This window comes from Globicephala melas, chromosome 7, assembly GCF_963455315.2.
Source record: "Globicephala melas chromosome 7, mGloMel1.2, whole genome shotgun sequence".
Taxonomy (NCBI): domain Eukaryota; kingdom Metazoa; phylum Chordata; class Mammalia; order Artiodactyla; family Delphinidae; genus Globicephala; species Globicephala melas.
This window is the reverse complement of record NC_083320.1, coordinates 112,445,107-112,460,589: the sequence shown is the minus strand read 5'-3', so window position 1 is coordinate 112,460,589 and position 15,483 is coordinate 112,445,107. Positions and strand designations below refer to the sequence as shown.

Sequence of the window (15,483 nt, the reverse complement as noted above, 5' to 3'; positions counted from 1 at the left end):
CCACCTGGTTCTCTCCCTCTGCTGAGGCCTGGGAAGTCTCAGGGCAGTGAGCTGGAACATGTGTCCACTAAGACTGTATATGGTGAACATCTTGTCTTCTCACCATTGTTTTGGATTATTTTTTGTTTTACATTTCAATGATAAGTAAATACAGATAGTTATTGTAGTATTTTCAAAGCTTACTTATGTATAGCGTAAATTGTTGTAAGTGTATTTTGCAAAAGTATTTATATCTGTTTGCATTTACAGTGAACCTTTGCTGAAAATAGCTTCTTTAGATAAGTATAGATAATTTTTTTTAAACTCTGAAAGACCATTAATGAAACTAATATTTAATTTGTGAAATAGCAAAATGCAGATTGCAGTGTGTCTTGGAACTAAACTGAAAGGTCAAATGATAGAAACAGAGCAAACTGTGATCTTAACAATTGAACCCAAATTTTATTTTCCTTTTTCAGGTGTGCCTTCTGATGCTGACTCTTCTGCTACCAGTAATAAAGTCAGTGGTGCAAATAATTCTAAACCAAATCGCCCCTCTCTTGCCAAGATTCTCCTGTCATTAGATGGAAATCTGGCCAAACAGCAGGCCTTATCTCATATACTTACAGCACTGCAAATCATGTATGCCAGGTAGGCTCGTTTGCTAACTTTTGAAATCCCACAGCTATGTAAGCTTTGGGTTTTTGTAGTTTTTTGATGGAAAATGTTGTGTGTATTGTTTTTAAATACTGTGAGTTCTGAGTCATACACCCTTTGATGGTGAATGATGGTATCTGTGCTTTCTTTAATGGAGGTTGAAATATGAATTAGAAAATCAAGTTAAAGAACATTTTCATTATTTTTTATGGCCAATAAACTTTAAACATATTTTGGGGGATGAGAGGAAGAATCAGTTGTTACTAATACACAGTAATGTTCAAGACACCTGTCATCTCCTTCACTTTTGATAAGGCAGTTTTGGCAGTGCTGTGTTTTCCACCGTTTTGCTGCTGTTTTCTCACAACCTGAATCAGTGCCCCAGCCGTCAGTGTATCATGGTTATGGATCTGATGAATAGAAATTAATACTTACACAGGAACATTAGTTTAGACCAAAGGCTGACTTATCGTTGAGAGGACATTTAGTCCTTGCTGTCTTGTGTGAGGCACCTTTGGTATTTGGCCTTCAGTAAACACAAAATTACCCTCAGGCTTGAACAAACCAAGAAGATTTCTCAGGGAAATACAGAGGCTCATATTTATGTTGGCACTTTTTCACCTGTCATCACTGTGGTCATTCAATAAATAAGATCAGGAGTAAGTATTTTAGCTTTTAGCTGATGGATAGTAATAACATTCAGTATTTTTCTAAAACTTTTTATACTTATCTTATAAAAATGAGGGGGTCCTTCAATAAGCGCTTGTCCTGCCCCCTGACTCTTCCTTTCTGCAGAGGTGAATGGCAGCTCACTGCAGGTCTGGCTTTCTCTCCTGACAGAGACGCCGTGGTCGGGGCCCTGATGCCAGCTGGCATGGTTGCCCTGGTGGAGTGTCCCTCGTTCTCTTCCTCAGCACCCACTTCTGATGTGTCTGCCATGGCCAGTCCCATGAATGGAGAGGAGTGTGTGCTGGCTGTTGATATTGAAGACAGACTGAGTCCAAATCCATGGCAAGAAAAGAAAGGAGAGGTAAAAATAAATGGTAAAGCAATAAAGCAATATTTGATCAGAAAGGAAAAGGTAGCTAATTTGTATCTAGTAAAGTATGTCATTCTTTCACTTAATTCAGAGTGTTTTTGTGCCTACTGCTGTGATTTTTGGCTTGAATTAGGAAATATTCTGTTTGCAGAAGGAGCCTTGGAACTTCCCTGGTGGTCCAGTGACTAAGACTCCATGCTCCCAATGCACGGGGGCCTGGGTTCGATCCCTGGTCAGGGAACTAGATCCCACACGCATGCTGCAACTAAGAGCTCGCATGACACAACTCGCCTGCCGCAACTAAAAAGATCCTTCATGCGGCGACGAACATCCCGCGTGCTGCAACTAAGTCTAAGTCCCGGCACAGCCAAATAAATAAATATTTTTTTAAAAAAGGAGCCTTTTTCGTGTGTAGGTGGAAACAGATTATTCTTTTAAAAAGTTGCTAAATGCAAGTGCACAGTTGTTTATCTGAAATTCTGAAACGTAAAAGCTCCAAAAGCTAAAGATTTTTGTAACTTATTTCAGGGAAAAATCCAACTTGAAGAAATGGGAGCTCATTTTAGTTATTTTCATGTGACCTGTTGTGACTGTTAATAGGTTCTCCTGGGAATATGAATATGGTTGATTTTGCAGGGCTGTCCCAGAGCCCACTGGAGGTGGTAGCTTGTGGTGTAAGTGCCTTGTTACCTCTGTAAAATCTGGTATATTCCAGGTGGCCCAAGGGGTAAGGCTTTTGGAGTTGGATGGGAAGTGTGCCATGTTGCCAAGTTTCTCCTTTTCTTCTTCATTTTAGATCGTCTCTTCTGAGGATGCTGTGACCCCCTCTGCAGTGACCCCATCTGCTTCCTCAGCTTCTTCTCGGCCATTTATCCCAGTAACAGATGACCCAGGAGCTGCCAGCATCATTGCAGAAACCATGACCAAAACCAAAGAGGTCAAGGGGCTTTCTTCTTTAACATTTTATTTTGAAATAATCTTAAATGTACACACAAGTTGCAGAAGTAGTTCATAGAAATAGAACATGGTGTAAGCCTGTGTACTATGTGATATACTCCTAGGTACTGTCTACCTAGGTTCTCCAGTTGTTAGTGTTTCTAAACCATTGGCGGGAGCGCTGTAGGGCACAATCCCCAACTCTCCTTAATGTTTCAGTGCATATTTCCTGAGTATCAGGACATTACCATTGATCCAGGATTACTTTCTGTCCATAGACCTATTCAGATTTTGCTCGTTGTACCAGTAGTATCCTTTATAGGTCTAGGACCCAGCCCAGGGTTGAGTGTTGTGTCTTTGGTCTTCAATATGGAACAATCCTTCAGTTCCTGTTTTTGTCAGAAACGCCACAAGAATGATGCAGGGTTCTTTTTAGTGCATCCCATTGGGATGTGTGCATTGTTAATTTGCTGCATTACAGGTGATGTTAATTCTTACTATTTTGTTAAAAGTATCTGCCAGATTTCTCTATTGGAAGTTAATAAAAGTGTGTTAATAAGTATTCATGGGGAGATACTTTGAGACTGTGTTACTACCTTATCCCTTGTCATATTTTCACCTACCAGTTTTTAGTATCTTGATGATTCTAGCTGGATCCATTATTACTGTGGTAGTTGTCATGTGGTGATTTTTCAAATTTCATCATTCCTTTTGGAATGTCACTGTTGCGGTTCTTCTGTAAGGGAGAACTTTCCTTTCTCATCTCATCTGTTTGTTTGTCTATTGGTACAGATTCATGGGATCCTGTTTTACTCAAATAATGACATACATCATTTGACACCCAAATTGCCCCAGACTTGGCCATTGGGAGCCCTTTCCAGCTGGTTTGTCCTTCTGATGTTTCCCCATAACTCTTTGAGCACTTCCTTACTTTCTAGCACAATAGAGTGTTCCAAACTTATCTTTCACCTACCCTGCCCTCGCCCTGGAATCAGCCATTTCTCCAAGGAGCGCTGGTTCCTTTTAGTGGATCAGAGAATTTAGAAACAAGATCTGGGAGCTTGGAAAGCTGATTGCTACTGGGTGTCCTTGGTTTAGGCCCTCTCAGCAAACAGACACACACACCCACAAGCATTTATTTCTCCTTTGGCATCTTATCTATATAATGAAAACCATGAGTGGTTCAAACGAATACTTTAGTTTTCAGTCCAACACCACAGGGTTTATTCTTACTCTCTTTCTATATTTTAGGTATATAATCCTTTTATATGTTGTTGGATTGCTTTGCTATTTTGCACCTATATCTTCTCCTGATTTGGGTTAAAGCGTAATACTGGTCTCCTGGAATGAGTTGGGCTGTGTTCCTTCCTCTTCTGTTTTTTAGAAGAGTTTGTGAAGGTTTGGTATTAATTCTTTAAATATTTGGTAGAATTTTCTCTGTTCTAACATGTTCTGATTATTCTTATATTTCCTTGTTTCCTGGCACAACACAAAATTCTAGGTTTAACAAGATGTTTTATATTCCAGCACAGAAATCAGATGTTTCTCCAAGAGGTCTTGGTTCTTTTTAGTGGAGAATGGTACTTAGAAGCCAAGATCTGGGCCTTCATGTGCTCACTGCTCTTGAGGGGGCAGCTGTTCACAACTGCTGTTCCTGGGCAGAGCTAGGAAATAAGCGTGTGTGCGCGTGTGTGTGCGTGTGTGTGCATGTGCGCATCCATGCAATAAGTTATACACATTAATATTTATTTTGTTATATATCTACATATAGTGAAACCGCAGCAATACCGTCAATTCTAGTAACTGCACAGGATTCATTCTACTTTCCTCCCTTTCTGTGTTGGAAACTCTCTTCTCTGAAAGGGAGAAACCTGGCTCCTGTTAGTGACTGTTTAATAACTTGCCCTTAGGTAGCCACCCTCCCATTTTCGCTGTCATTCCTCTCCCACACGGACACCCCCCGTCGCCTGCACAGCTTCTGGCACGCAGAACCAGCCTGCCCTCGGCAGGGATAACCTCTCACCCTGCTTGACCTGTGACCTCCCCCACCCCTGCACCCAGTGCCGCTGGCCCAGAGCAGGGACATCTTCCCCTTGGCTCTAACACGCGGCGCCCCAACATGGATGCCCTCCCGAGCCCGCCGGGTGCCCCCATGCCAGGCCATCGCGCCTGCTCCCACCCTCTTCCCTGCCGGCCGACCCTGGGAACAGACACACGTTGTTGTCAGTTACATCTGGAACTCTGGATTTATATTATGCTCTTACTGCTGATGAAAATATGTCCTATGGAAAATCGTCATAACCATCTGTGGTGATGAGGAAATTGCTATTTATAAATTAGGTGTCTGGACTCAACTTCTGATATTTGGCAGTCTCCTAGGGTGAGGGTTTAATGCAGAAATTAATCTGAATTATGCAAAATTTTTGCTTTTAGCTAGAAGAGGGATGGTATAATTTCTTTCTAACCAACTTATTTATGAGACATAGGTATTATCCAGAGTATAGCCCTTAATTCCTATCATTTCAGTTTTGGTTTGATTCATAAATAATGGCAAAGTAATTTTCATGTTAGTTTTGGGCTTATTCAAGGATAGGCAGCTAGTGATTTTATTTTTTTAGCACTTCCTTTGGACTTGTCCTCTATATTTTTTTTAAACCCCCCACCAAAAAAATGTTGGATCCTGCTTCAAATAAGACCAAAGATGTTATATATGATTAATATATTCCACTGGATGCTTTCGCTGGTCTTCAGTGAGTGAGATTCTGGAATGTCATCGTTTCCGATGAATTTCACTTACTGATTCCCTAAGTGTTCATTCGGAGGTAGGAGCAGGGTCTATTTCTTTAAAGGGAGAAACCATGCTCCTGCCCGAGAGAGCTATGGCTTCCAGGGCCAACTTGAGCATTGATGGACTTTGCGCATTGGATACGTCACATTGCCCTTAAGGTTCCTAAGTGGGGCTTGTGCTTCCCCTGGCTCATTTCTGTTTCTGAAAAGCATTGGCACTGGTTTCACTGAAATCCAGAAGGCAAGAGAGAAGAGAAGAGGAACTTGTGGCACCTTGTTCTTCTCCTGGAGAGCTGGACTCTGCTTGGGGAATGGGAAGGGCCCGGCTGCTCCCCTGTTCAGCACAGGTCTCAGTGTTGCTCAGAAGCTGGGGGATTTCCCAGCTCTGACGGCTCCCTGTTCCCCCCTGTAAGCTGGACCCTACCGCCAGCCCCCAAGAGGCTCCTTTGTGGTGGGCGACAGGCTGTGGGGTGGCTCTCCTGGGGGGGCATCCCCACCCTCATGTGGGGTTGGGGGTGTCAGTGATGCTGCCACAGGCAAACAAGCATCTCCTTTCCTCTGCTAATGTGGAAAGAGAGGTAAATGATCGCAGGTGTGGTTTGTTTTATCTGACATACTGTGAATGGGAGGTGCAAGGGGAATGTTGAGAAGACACTTACTTTGTATATTTTCTTTTTAAAAGAACGTAAGGGGCAAGAGATTATGGACAATGTGTTACATGCCAATAAGTCCATTAAATAAGATTCTAAGAAAGAATTATGGAGAGGATCTAGACAAAATATGTAAAAGCATAGTGTACAAATTTAGTTGATAGAAAACTCCCAAACATACCCTATGGGGGTAATTTTACATGGTGTGATTTCATTCCAAGTCTCCCCTTGTAACGTACCTCTGTTATGAACTTGGTCACAGTATAAATTGTCATTTCTTTATAGTTTAGGCATTCCTTTTGACAGCCATTGGTAATTTGTGAAATAGGTAATCGATCTTGAAAGCATAGTGCAGGGCGGTGGAGATTTTAGGGGCTTGTCATTTCTTAATCTAGTATTTCATGGTCTTAAATTCTCAGAAAGTCCCTTATTCATTATTGGTAATCATGTATCCTTTGAGTTTATGACTGTTTACCTCTTAACATATCATTCCTCATTTTAATTGTTTGACTTTTTAGGATGTTGAAAGCCAAAATAAAGCGTCAGGCCCGGAACTTCAGTCCTTGGATGAGTTCACCAGCCTGTTGGTTGTGGATGACACGCGCGTCATGGTGGACCTGCTCAAGCTCTCTGTGTGCGGCCGGGCTGGGGACAAGGGCAAGGATGTGCTTTCGGCTGTGCTGTCTGGCATGGGCGCTGCCTACCCGCAGGTGAGCTGCAGGCGGGTGGGCGGGCTGATGCTGTCTCGTGCTTGAAGGGCTCCTGCTAAAGTTGAGTCCCTTCTCTGTCATCTGTGCTGCAGTTGCTCCCCAGTTTGCCTTTTGATGTAATTTTGATATTTTAGAATTTTAGAATTTAGAAATTTCTAGTTTTTACGAAGTCAGATCTGCCAGTTTTTTCATTTATGGCTTTTGGATTTTGTATTATACCGAAAATATGCTACCAGCATGACATTGTTTAAAAAACTCTCTTACGTTTCTTCTAATCATTTTTACGTTTTCATCTGTTATTATATTTACCTTTTTGAACTACCTGGGATTTATCGTGATGTAAGGGATAAAGTGAGGATTCAACTTTACTTCCTCCTAGATGGCGAACATGTTGCCCCAACATCATTGATTGAATAAATCCATCTTTTCCCTAGTGATTTGAAGAGCACTTTTTATCATATTCTAAACTTTTATGGACTTTTTTCTATTCCATTAATCTAGTTTCTGTGCTCCAATACCACAGTATTTTAAGTATCAACTATTTAAAATAGATTTTAATATTTGGTAGTACTGGGTCCTGTGGGACTTTCTGCCGTGGTGATGTTCTGTACCCGAGCCATCCAGTGTAGTAGCCACCAGCCATATGTAGCTACTGAGTACTTGAAATGTAGCTAGTGCACCTGAGGCACTGAAGTTTTCATTTTATTTAACTTTAATTAATTTAAATCTGAACAGCCACATGTGGCTAGTCTAGGGTGTAAAGTCAGTATCATATCAATATATCTTAAAAGTAGAATTGGTTAGTCCTGAAGTCCTTGGGCTTCCTTAAGGACCCTTATTTATCAGCAGCCTTGCTCTGCCTTTTCAGAACTGGCTGTGTCAGGGAGTCTGATGCCATGTGCCCTGTGCAGATGGGTCATCTGTGTTTTTCCAAGTTCCATATTACCACCACCAAAACCATAAAGTACTTAAGTATGGTCAAGTGGTCTTGAAATCATAGTAAATGGTTTGGTAGGTATTTTAGGGGCTTGTTAATTTCTTAATTGTATTCAGGAAGAACTAAAAGTTATAGGTTTCCTACTTTGTAGTTTTTTGAGGCAAGTTACTTGGCATAATTCTGAGAGATTAAATCAAGGTGAATTGCCGTAAGCAAAATATTAATGTTTTCACATGTTTAATGTATTTGTGCAAGGAAAGGGTGGAATGAGAACATGGATTTAAAGTAATAATACCCAGCATTTCTTGTACACATTACCTGCCAGGCCTGGTTCTTGGTGCATTCTCTCAGTACGGAGCACAGACTTTCCCTTTGTTCACAGATAAGCACGCTGAGGCTCTCAGAGGTCATTACTGCCTCAAAGACACTCAGGTTGCTGGTGGGTGGGAGAAATGGTGGTGGACTCTTGAGTGTTCTGAGGACAGAACCGCAGCTGTGACCGCTCTGTCACCCTCGCCTCAGAGCTTATTGACCTCTCCTGGGGGACTGACTGGCTTTGCAGAGGAAGGTTCTGAAGCCCAGAAGAGCCCTAGTGGGCTGTGCATTAGAAGTTTGATGATGTCAGCATCTCAGATTCAAGGGGAGACAGAAACAAAGGTGGGGATTGTCTTCAGACTTTCCTGGCCAGTGGCAAGATGCTACTCCTATGTCCTACTCTGACCTGATATGTGGGACTGTTTAAGAAAAAAAGAGAAACTTTTGAATTTATAATGATAACACCTAAATGACAGTGATCTTAGTTTGTCATTAATAAAGCTGTTTGCTAAGCTAATCTGTTTATTATCTAAGTATGAGGAAAAATAGATAAAAACAATCATTTCTGAAAAGTACAGAATAGATTCATTATTTTTCTCTAAATTAAAAATATTTGGAGGTTAATATGTTATTACTGTAATAGCATATTCTTGTTTGTTTTTAAAAATAGCAGTCAAGGAGTTTACAATCACCAGTATTGACCATTTAAATGGTGTGAATCACTAAAATTTTCAAATGAAATTGGAACATTATGGATTGTTGGGAGAATGTGGTATGGAGGCTGACCCTAGACGTCTTGGGTCAAGAGATACCCCCAGTTGTCTTCATATTTGTAGCCCTCATTTCAGATGCCGTCTGCTGCTGTTCAACCTGGACAGCTTGGTCGTTCCTCTCCATTCCTGCTTCCCTGCTGCTTGGCCCCCCAGTGCCTTCTAGGATCTTGGTCCTTTTTATACCTTCTGCTCCTTCGCTTGATAGTTTCGTTCCTGGGGCAGAAGAAATCTTGTCTTGATGTAAAGAGAAACTGTTGTAATCACAGGCATTTCATTTCATCAGTTGCCATGTACTGGGTGTTTTGGGTGTGTCAGGCACCTCCTGGCTGCTACCTCTGCGAGCTCTGTGCTGTCTTGATTTTCTAGATGAGGAAACTGAGCCCTAATTTGAACTAGATTTCTCAAACTCCCAAGGCCTCCACTCTGCCCCCGTCCCTATGGAAAGATCTGAATTGGGCGGGCATCCTGACGTCCTTCTGCTTTGTACCCCGCTTCCTCCTGCAGGTGGCAGATATGTTGTTGGAGCTCTGTGTCACCGAGTTGGAGGATGTAGCCACAGACTCACAGAGTGGCCGCCTGTCCTCTCAGCCCGTGGTGGTGGAGAGTAGCCATCCCTACACTGATGACACTTCCTCCAGCGGTACAGTGAAGATACCAGGTACTCAGGGCTGGCCCCAGGGAGGAAATGGGGCGTCCCTGCCTGTAGAACAGCTTCATTTCTGCAGTTGCATCAGTAGAAGCAGCCGTCATTGTTTTATAGAAAAGAAGCTACGGAATTGCTTTAGAATCACTTTTCCCACCTTTTCTAGAAAAACGACCCCCCCCCCCAAAATAAAGCATGATAAAGAAAACCACTCAAAGTAAATGTTTAGCTTAATGCTTATTAGATGGATGCCTTAGTCACCAAAACTCAGGTCTAGAGTTTTTGTGCCTGTCCACAGAAGCCCTCCTTGTGTCCCCTGAAGTAACACAGTCCTGGCTTGTGTTTCTGGACAGTTTCTATTACCCAAGCATGCATTGTCATCTTACCTCTCTTAATTAATAATTTCCATCTTTTAAGTTTCTTTTGACCTACAGTTTTTTCCTTTTTTCTCAACAATTCACCTATGGAGGAACCTGGGCCTTTGACCTGCACACTCCTGCTGCACTTCCACCTGCTCCCCAGCCCCGTCTTTCTGCAGATTTCCCCTGATTCAGAGGCCCAATTAGTTCAGCCTTTGGCGAGACCATTGGTATTTGTGATCCAGCATCTGGAAGCACCTGCTATCTGCTTGTCTCTCCTTTCGTGATGGCAGCCGCTACTGATACTCATTGCCTGAGGCCATTAAATCCATTAGAGGTTGCAAAATGGTGCTATTCTAATCGTTCCATTGCTTTCTTATTTATTTGCTAGAATACTCTATATAGGGACATTTCCTCTCCTTTGGTTGGTTGTTTGCGTAAGAAAGGCAGGATAAAAGCTTGATTCTTTTCTTCTGTTTACATTTTCAAGAGAATGAACTGGTTACCTATCATTCTTTGAAGGTGACCAGTTCTTTTTTCTTTCTTTTCTTGGCTGCACCTCGCAGCCCATGGGATCTTAGTTCCCCTACCAGGGATTGAACCCAGGCCCACGGCAGTGAAATCGCCAAGTCCTAACCACTGGACAGCCAGGGAATTACCTATTTTTTCTTTTATGTCATTATGAACTCATGGTTTTAAACATATATGATGGGCTTTAATCCATTGTGACTATTATCCTACAGAAGCTCAGATTATCCCATCTCTAGACATCAGGAACCTCTTCAGTTTGGCTCTTGCAGTGACTCCCATATAGTCTGATATGACAGGATGCTTTAGGCTTGTCATGTAGTTTCTCCCCTCCACCTGGAATCTGCCCTGGTATCTTTTAGTGGAGATAGCATTTCAGATCACTGGGCTATCATTGTTTCTAGATTTTTTCAGTGGACAGAGATAGGATGAATGAGTGGACAGTCAGACAGACTGACTGACTGACTTTCTTTTGAGTTCATAATGATATGATAGAGCCAAATTCAGAGCTACAAGGTTTCTACTTTTAACCTCTTCTCTTATGTCAGTGTTTCTTTTGTTCCATACCCAAAATCCTGGTTCTAAGACACGGGATGATAGAATTAGAATATCTCATAATTACTTATTTGCTTTATCCCACACTACATGCACAAAAGACTAAGGATACAATTCTAATACTACCAAACATGCACATAGTTACTGAAAATATTTAACAAAATTTTTTTCTTGCTCTCTTCATTGTTGTAACTTTATTTAAATGATTATACTGTATATCCCAGAGCATAATAGCTGTTACATACTCTACTTCCTTCCTTTTAATTTGCATTTAGTTTTAGTTGTCTCCTTCCTTATTGTGATTGTCTGAAGCTCATTCTCTTATCAGTTCCTCATCAGGGCTCAGAGGACGGCAGTCCCGACTGAGGTCAGCTTGTTCTAAGAGTTTGTGCCCAAATTTGAAAGTTAGCTTTTTTGGATAGCATGTTTTTCTCCTGTGAAAGTGGGAAAATACTAATCTGTTCCCCCGCCCCTTATAAATTGTGCTTTCTTTCCATAATTTTACTAGAATATGTTTTCATATTGGTTGTTACAAGGCGATATTCTCAGATAAGGGGTTGTGCCCCTTTAAAGTGTAGTTTCAGGTCTTGTCTTTCAAGACAGTTTTTTTGCATTACAGTTTGTAGTATTTGTTTGTATCCTAGCTTCAGTTTTCTTTTTCATGGATATGTGGTCGTTTTCTTGTGTTGGATGCCGTGTAGAGCCAGGGGTGGGGGTGGGGGTGGGGTCCCCCGGGCTGAGGCCTGTTAGGAACTGCGCACAGCAGGTGAGTGGTGGGTGAGCAAGCGAAACTTCATCTGCTGGGAACCATCACCCCCAACCCCGGCCATGGAAGAATTGTCTTCCACGAAACCGGTCCCTGGTGCAAAAAGGTTGGGGACCGCTGTTTTAGAGTCAGTGTTGGCTACTCCCTCTCAAGTGCTTCTTTTTTCTTTTTTTTAAAACAGTTTTGGAGGAACAGTTTAATTAATTAATTTATGTCTGCGTTGGGTCTTCGTTGCTGCGCGTGTGCTTTCTCTAGTCGTGGCGAGCGGGGGACTACTCTTCGATGCGGTGTACAGCCTTTTCATTATGGTGGCTTCTCTTGTTGTAAAGCATGGGCTCTAGGTGGGTGGGCTTCAATAGTTGCAACACCCAGGCTCAGTAGTTGTGGCTCGCGGGCTCTAGAGTGCAGGCTCAGTAGTTGTTGTGCACGGGCTTAGTTACTCCATGGCACGTGGGATCTTCCTGGACCAGGGCTCAAACCGTGTTCCCTGCGTTGGCAGGCAGATTCTTAACCACTGCACCACCAGGGAAGTCCCTCAAGTGCCTTTTATCTCCTTTTTTCCCCTTTTGTCCTTCTGTTTGTTTCAAAGCATTATTCGTTGTGTTTATTTGCTCCTGTGCTCTTTCTAGTTTAATTTTCATTTCTGAATTTAAAAAAAAAATTCTTTACCCTATTTTCTCATTTAGTGTTTTGGTTGTCCTAATTCTAATTTATGTTGTTCTTTCATATCTTGTATCATTTTCCTAATTTCTTTTAGCTTGGTTTGAAATAATAGATTTTAATTTTCATGTGTTTTGTGGGTACATCTTTCTGGCTTGCTTTCATTGTCTGTAGGAAAATGTTATTATGTTCTTATTCTCTCTTTTATAATGATAACTTTTTATTGCATTTGGCCTTGATACATTTTTTAAATTAATTTTTATTGGAGTAGTTGCTTTACAGCATTGTGTTAGTTTCTACTGTACTACAAAATGGATCAGCTATACATATACATATATCCCCTCTTTCTTGGATTTCTGACCTTGATACTTTTATCCGGATCATTTTTATGTGAAACTAGTATTCTTAAACTTTTGGAATGAGATGGCATTCAGAAAAGCTTCTTTAACTTTGAGCTCTTACTCTTTCATAGAAATTTACAAAACAAAAGATAATTCCACTCAGCGGTTGCCTAAGACAAAAATCTGGTATCCCTCTTCCTCTTTTCTGTTTCTCTCTTTACTTCATAACCAGTCTACCAGGCAAGTCCTATCATTTCTACTTTAAAAATATATTCCAAATTAGGTCATTTATCACCAACTCCAGATCATTCTGGGTCCAACCATCTAGTCTCACCTGGTTTATTATACTAGATGTCATATACTAGTATAATATGCATGTTCTGCTTCTACTTCTCACCTTCTACTTCTCACCTACTTGTCCCCCAGAATCAACTCCTTACGTGGCATCTAGAGAGAGTCTCTTAAACGAGTCAGAACATACTGCTACTCTGCTTAAAACCCACCAGTACACCCCTGTAACCTTAAAATAGGATGTAAACCCTTGATGGTGGCCTGTGCAACTTTACATGAGCCCTGTTCACCTCTCCAACAACATTCTCTTCCTCTCTACCCGTCTCTCTCTCCTGTCCCCTCCACGTCATCTTCTTTGCTGGTCCTTAAATATGTTTTTCTCTTGTGAAAGTGGGAAAATGATAATCTATTTTCCCCCCTTATAAATCGTGCTTTCTTTCTGTAATTTTACTAAGAATATGTTTTCATATTGGTTGTTATAGGTGATATTCTCAGATAAGGAGTTGCGCCCCTTTAAAATGTAGTTTCAGGTCTTGTCGTTCAAGACAGTTTTTTTGCATTATAGTTTGTAGCATTTCTTTGCATCCTTGCTTCGGTTTTCTTTTTCATGGGTATGAAAAGGCAGATGGCAAGTACAAAGCAAGACAAATGGCCTAAACCTGGAACATATTTAAGGACCATCCTTACAGTCTTTGCCTTTTGATTGAGATGCTTAGGCCATTCATATCTAATGTAATTATAGATGTGGTTGGATTTACATCTGGATTAGGAAGACAGTTAGTTATAGACAATGTGGTTGGATTTACATCTACCATTTCGCTGTGTGTGTTCTCTGTGTCTTGTGTCCTTTTTTGTTCCTCCTTCAGTGCTTGGTTTTACATTAAACAAAATTTTCTTTAGTGTACCATTTAAATTCCTCTGTTGATTTTAAACCACTTTTATTGGTGTTTGCTCTGAGGATTAAAATACATAATTTATCACAGTCTAGGTCAGGTTAATGTTTTAGTTCTGGTAAAATGCAGCAACTTTGCTTCATTATAGTTCTATTTCCTCTTCCTTCATTTTTGCTGTTAGTGTTGTATATACTGTATCTGTATATGTTGCAGACCTGTACAACATATTTGTAACTATATGTATTACAAATATATGTATGTGATTTAATAATTATCGCATTGTGCCAGGGATTGGCCAACTTTCATATGTCACAAAATATTATTTTGAATTTTTTCCAACTATTAAAAAATGTACAGACTGTTCTTAGCTCACAGGCTATGTAAAAATGGTGAGTGGGACAAATTTCTCCAGTGGACTATAGTTTCCTAAGCTCTCCCTTATACAGTCTTTCACCTTGTAAAAATATTAAGAAAAGGAGAAAAAAAACCTTATTTCTCAATCCATGTCTTTCCCATTTTTAGTGCTCTTTATTTCTTCCTGTGGATTCAAGTTACTATCCAGTATCATTTTATTTCAGCCTGAAATACTTTAAGTGGTTTTTCTAAATCATGTCTGCTGGCAGTGGATTCTCTCAGTATGTGTGTATTTGGGAATGTTTTTATTTCGCCTTCGCTTTTGAAGGATAGTTTTGCTGGAGATAGAATTCTTAGTTGATAGGCATTTTTCTCTCATATCACTTTAAATTTGTCATCCCACTGGCTTCTTGTGTTCATTGTTTCTCAAGAGAAGTCAGAGTTAACTGTATTTTGTACCCCTATATGTTATGTGTCTTTTGCTCTTGCTTTCCTGATTTTCTCCATGTCTTTAGTTTTCAACAGTTTCAGTATAATGTGTCTGGGTGGGGATCTCTTTGTGTTTTCCTACTTGGGGTTATTAATTTTTGGAACTGTGGATTAATGTTTTTCATCAGACTGGAGATTTGGGGCTATCTCTGTTCAAGTACTTCTTCTGCCCCCCGTTAACCTCTTCCCTCTTTTTTGGGGGGATTGGAATTCCCATTATGCATATGTTTGTATGCTTGATGTTGTCTCCCAGGTTTATGAGACTTTATTTATCTTCAATCTTTTTTCTTCTGTTCTCCAGTTAGAGTAATAGAAATTACACAGTCTTCAAGTTGTATAATGATTCTTTTTTTCTGCCATTTCAAATCTGCTGTTTTGTCCAGCTGGTGAATGTTTCATTTCGGTCATTGTACTTTTTCCACCCCCAGAATTCCTCTTAGTACTTTTTTCTTCGAGTCATTGTTATCATCTTTTCCTTTGTGATCATGTTTTCTCTGGTTTTCTTGAACTCTTTGAACATATTTATTACAGCTGCTTTGAAGTTGTTGTCTACTCAGTTCAGCATCTGGCCATCGGGGTCAGTTTCTGTTGCCTGATTTTCTTCCTGAGTATGGCTCAAACTTTTCAGTGTTTTTGCATATCCCATTATTTTTTATTGAAAACGGGACATTTAGATTGTATTGTGTCACCTGGATTCTGACTTTTTTTTAAGATTTGTAATTGTCACTGGGTTTCTTTGGTGGTTTTGTGTTTGTTTTGTAACATGCCTGGAATTACTCTCTGAAATCTCTCCCCCACATCACATATCCACTGGGATCCCT

General features: G+C 40.7%; 1 protein-coding gene across 5 annotated transcripts in view; it reads left to right on the top strand.

The window, feature by feature from the left end:
* HERC2 (HECT and RLD domain containing E3 ubiquitin protein ligase 2) overlaps positions 1-15,483 on the top strand; it is a 230,127-nt gene that overhangs the window by 176,516 nt on the left and 38,128 nt on the right. For all 5 annotated transcript variants that reach the window (XM_060302596.2, XM_030840360.2, XM_060302595.2 and 2 more), the window contains 5 exons: positions 459-630; positions 1,477-1,666; positions 2,472-2,612; positions 6,567-6,758; positions 9,288-9,441. In XM_060302596.2, coding sequence (XP_060158579.1) covers positions 459-630; positions 1,477-1,666; positions 2,472-2,612; positions 6,567-6,758; positions 9,288-9,441 — 849 coding nt within the window. The remainder of the gene's footprint in view (positions 1-458; positions 631-1,476; positions 1,667-2,471; positions 2,613-6,566; positions 6,759-9,287; positions 9,442-15,483) is intronic.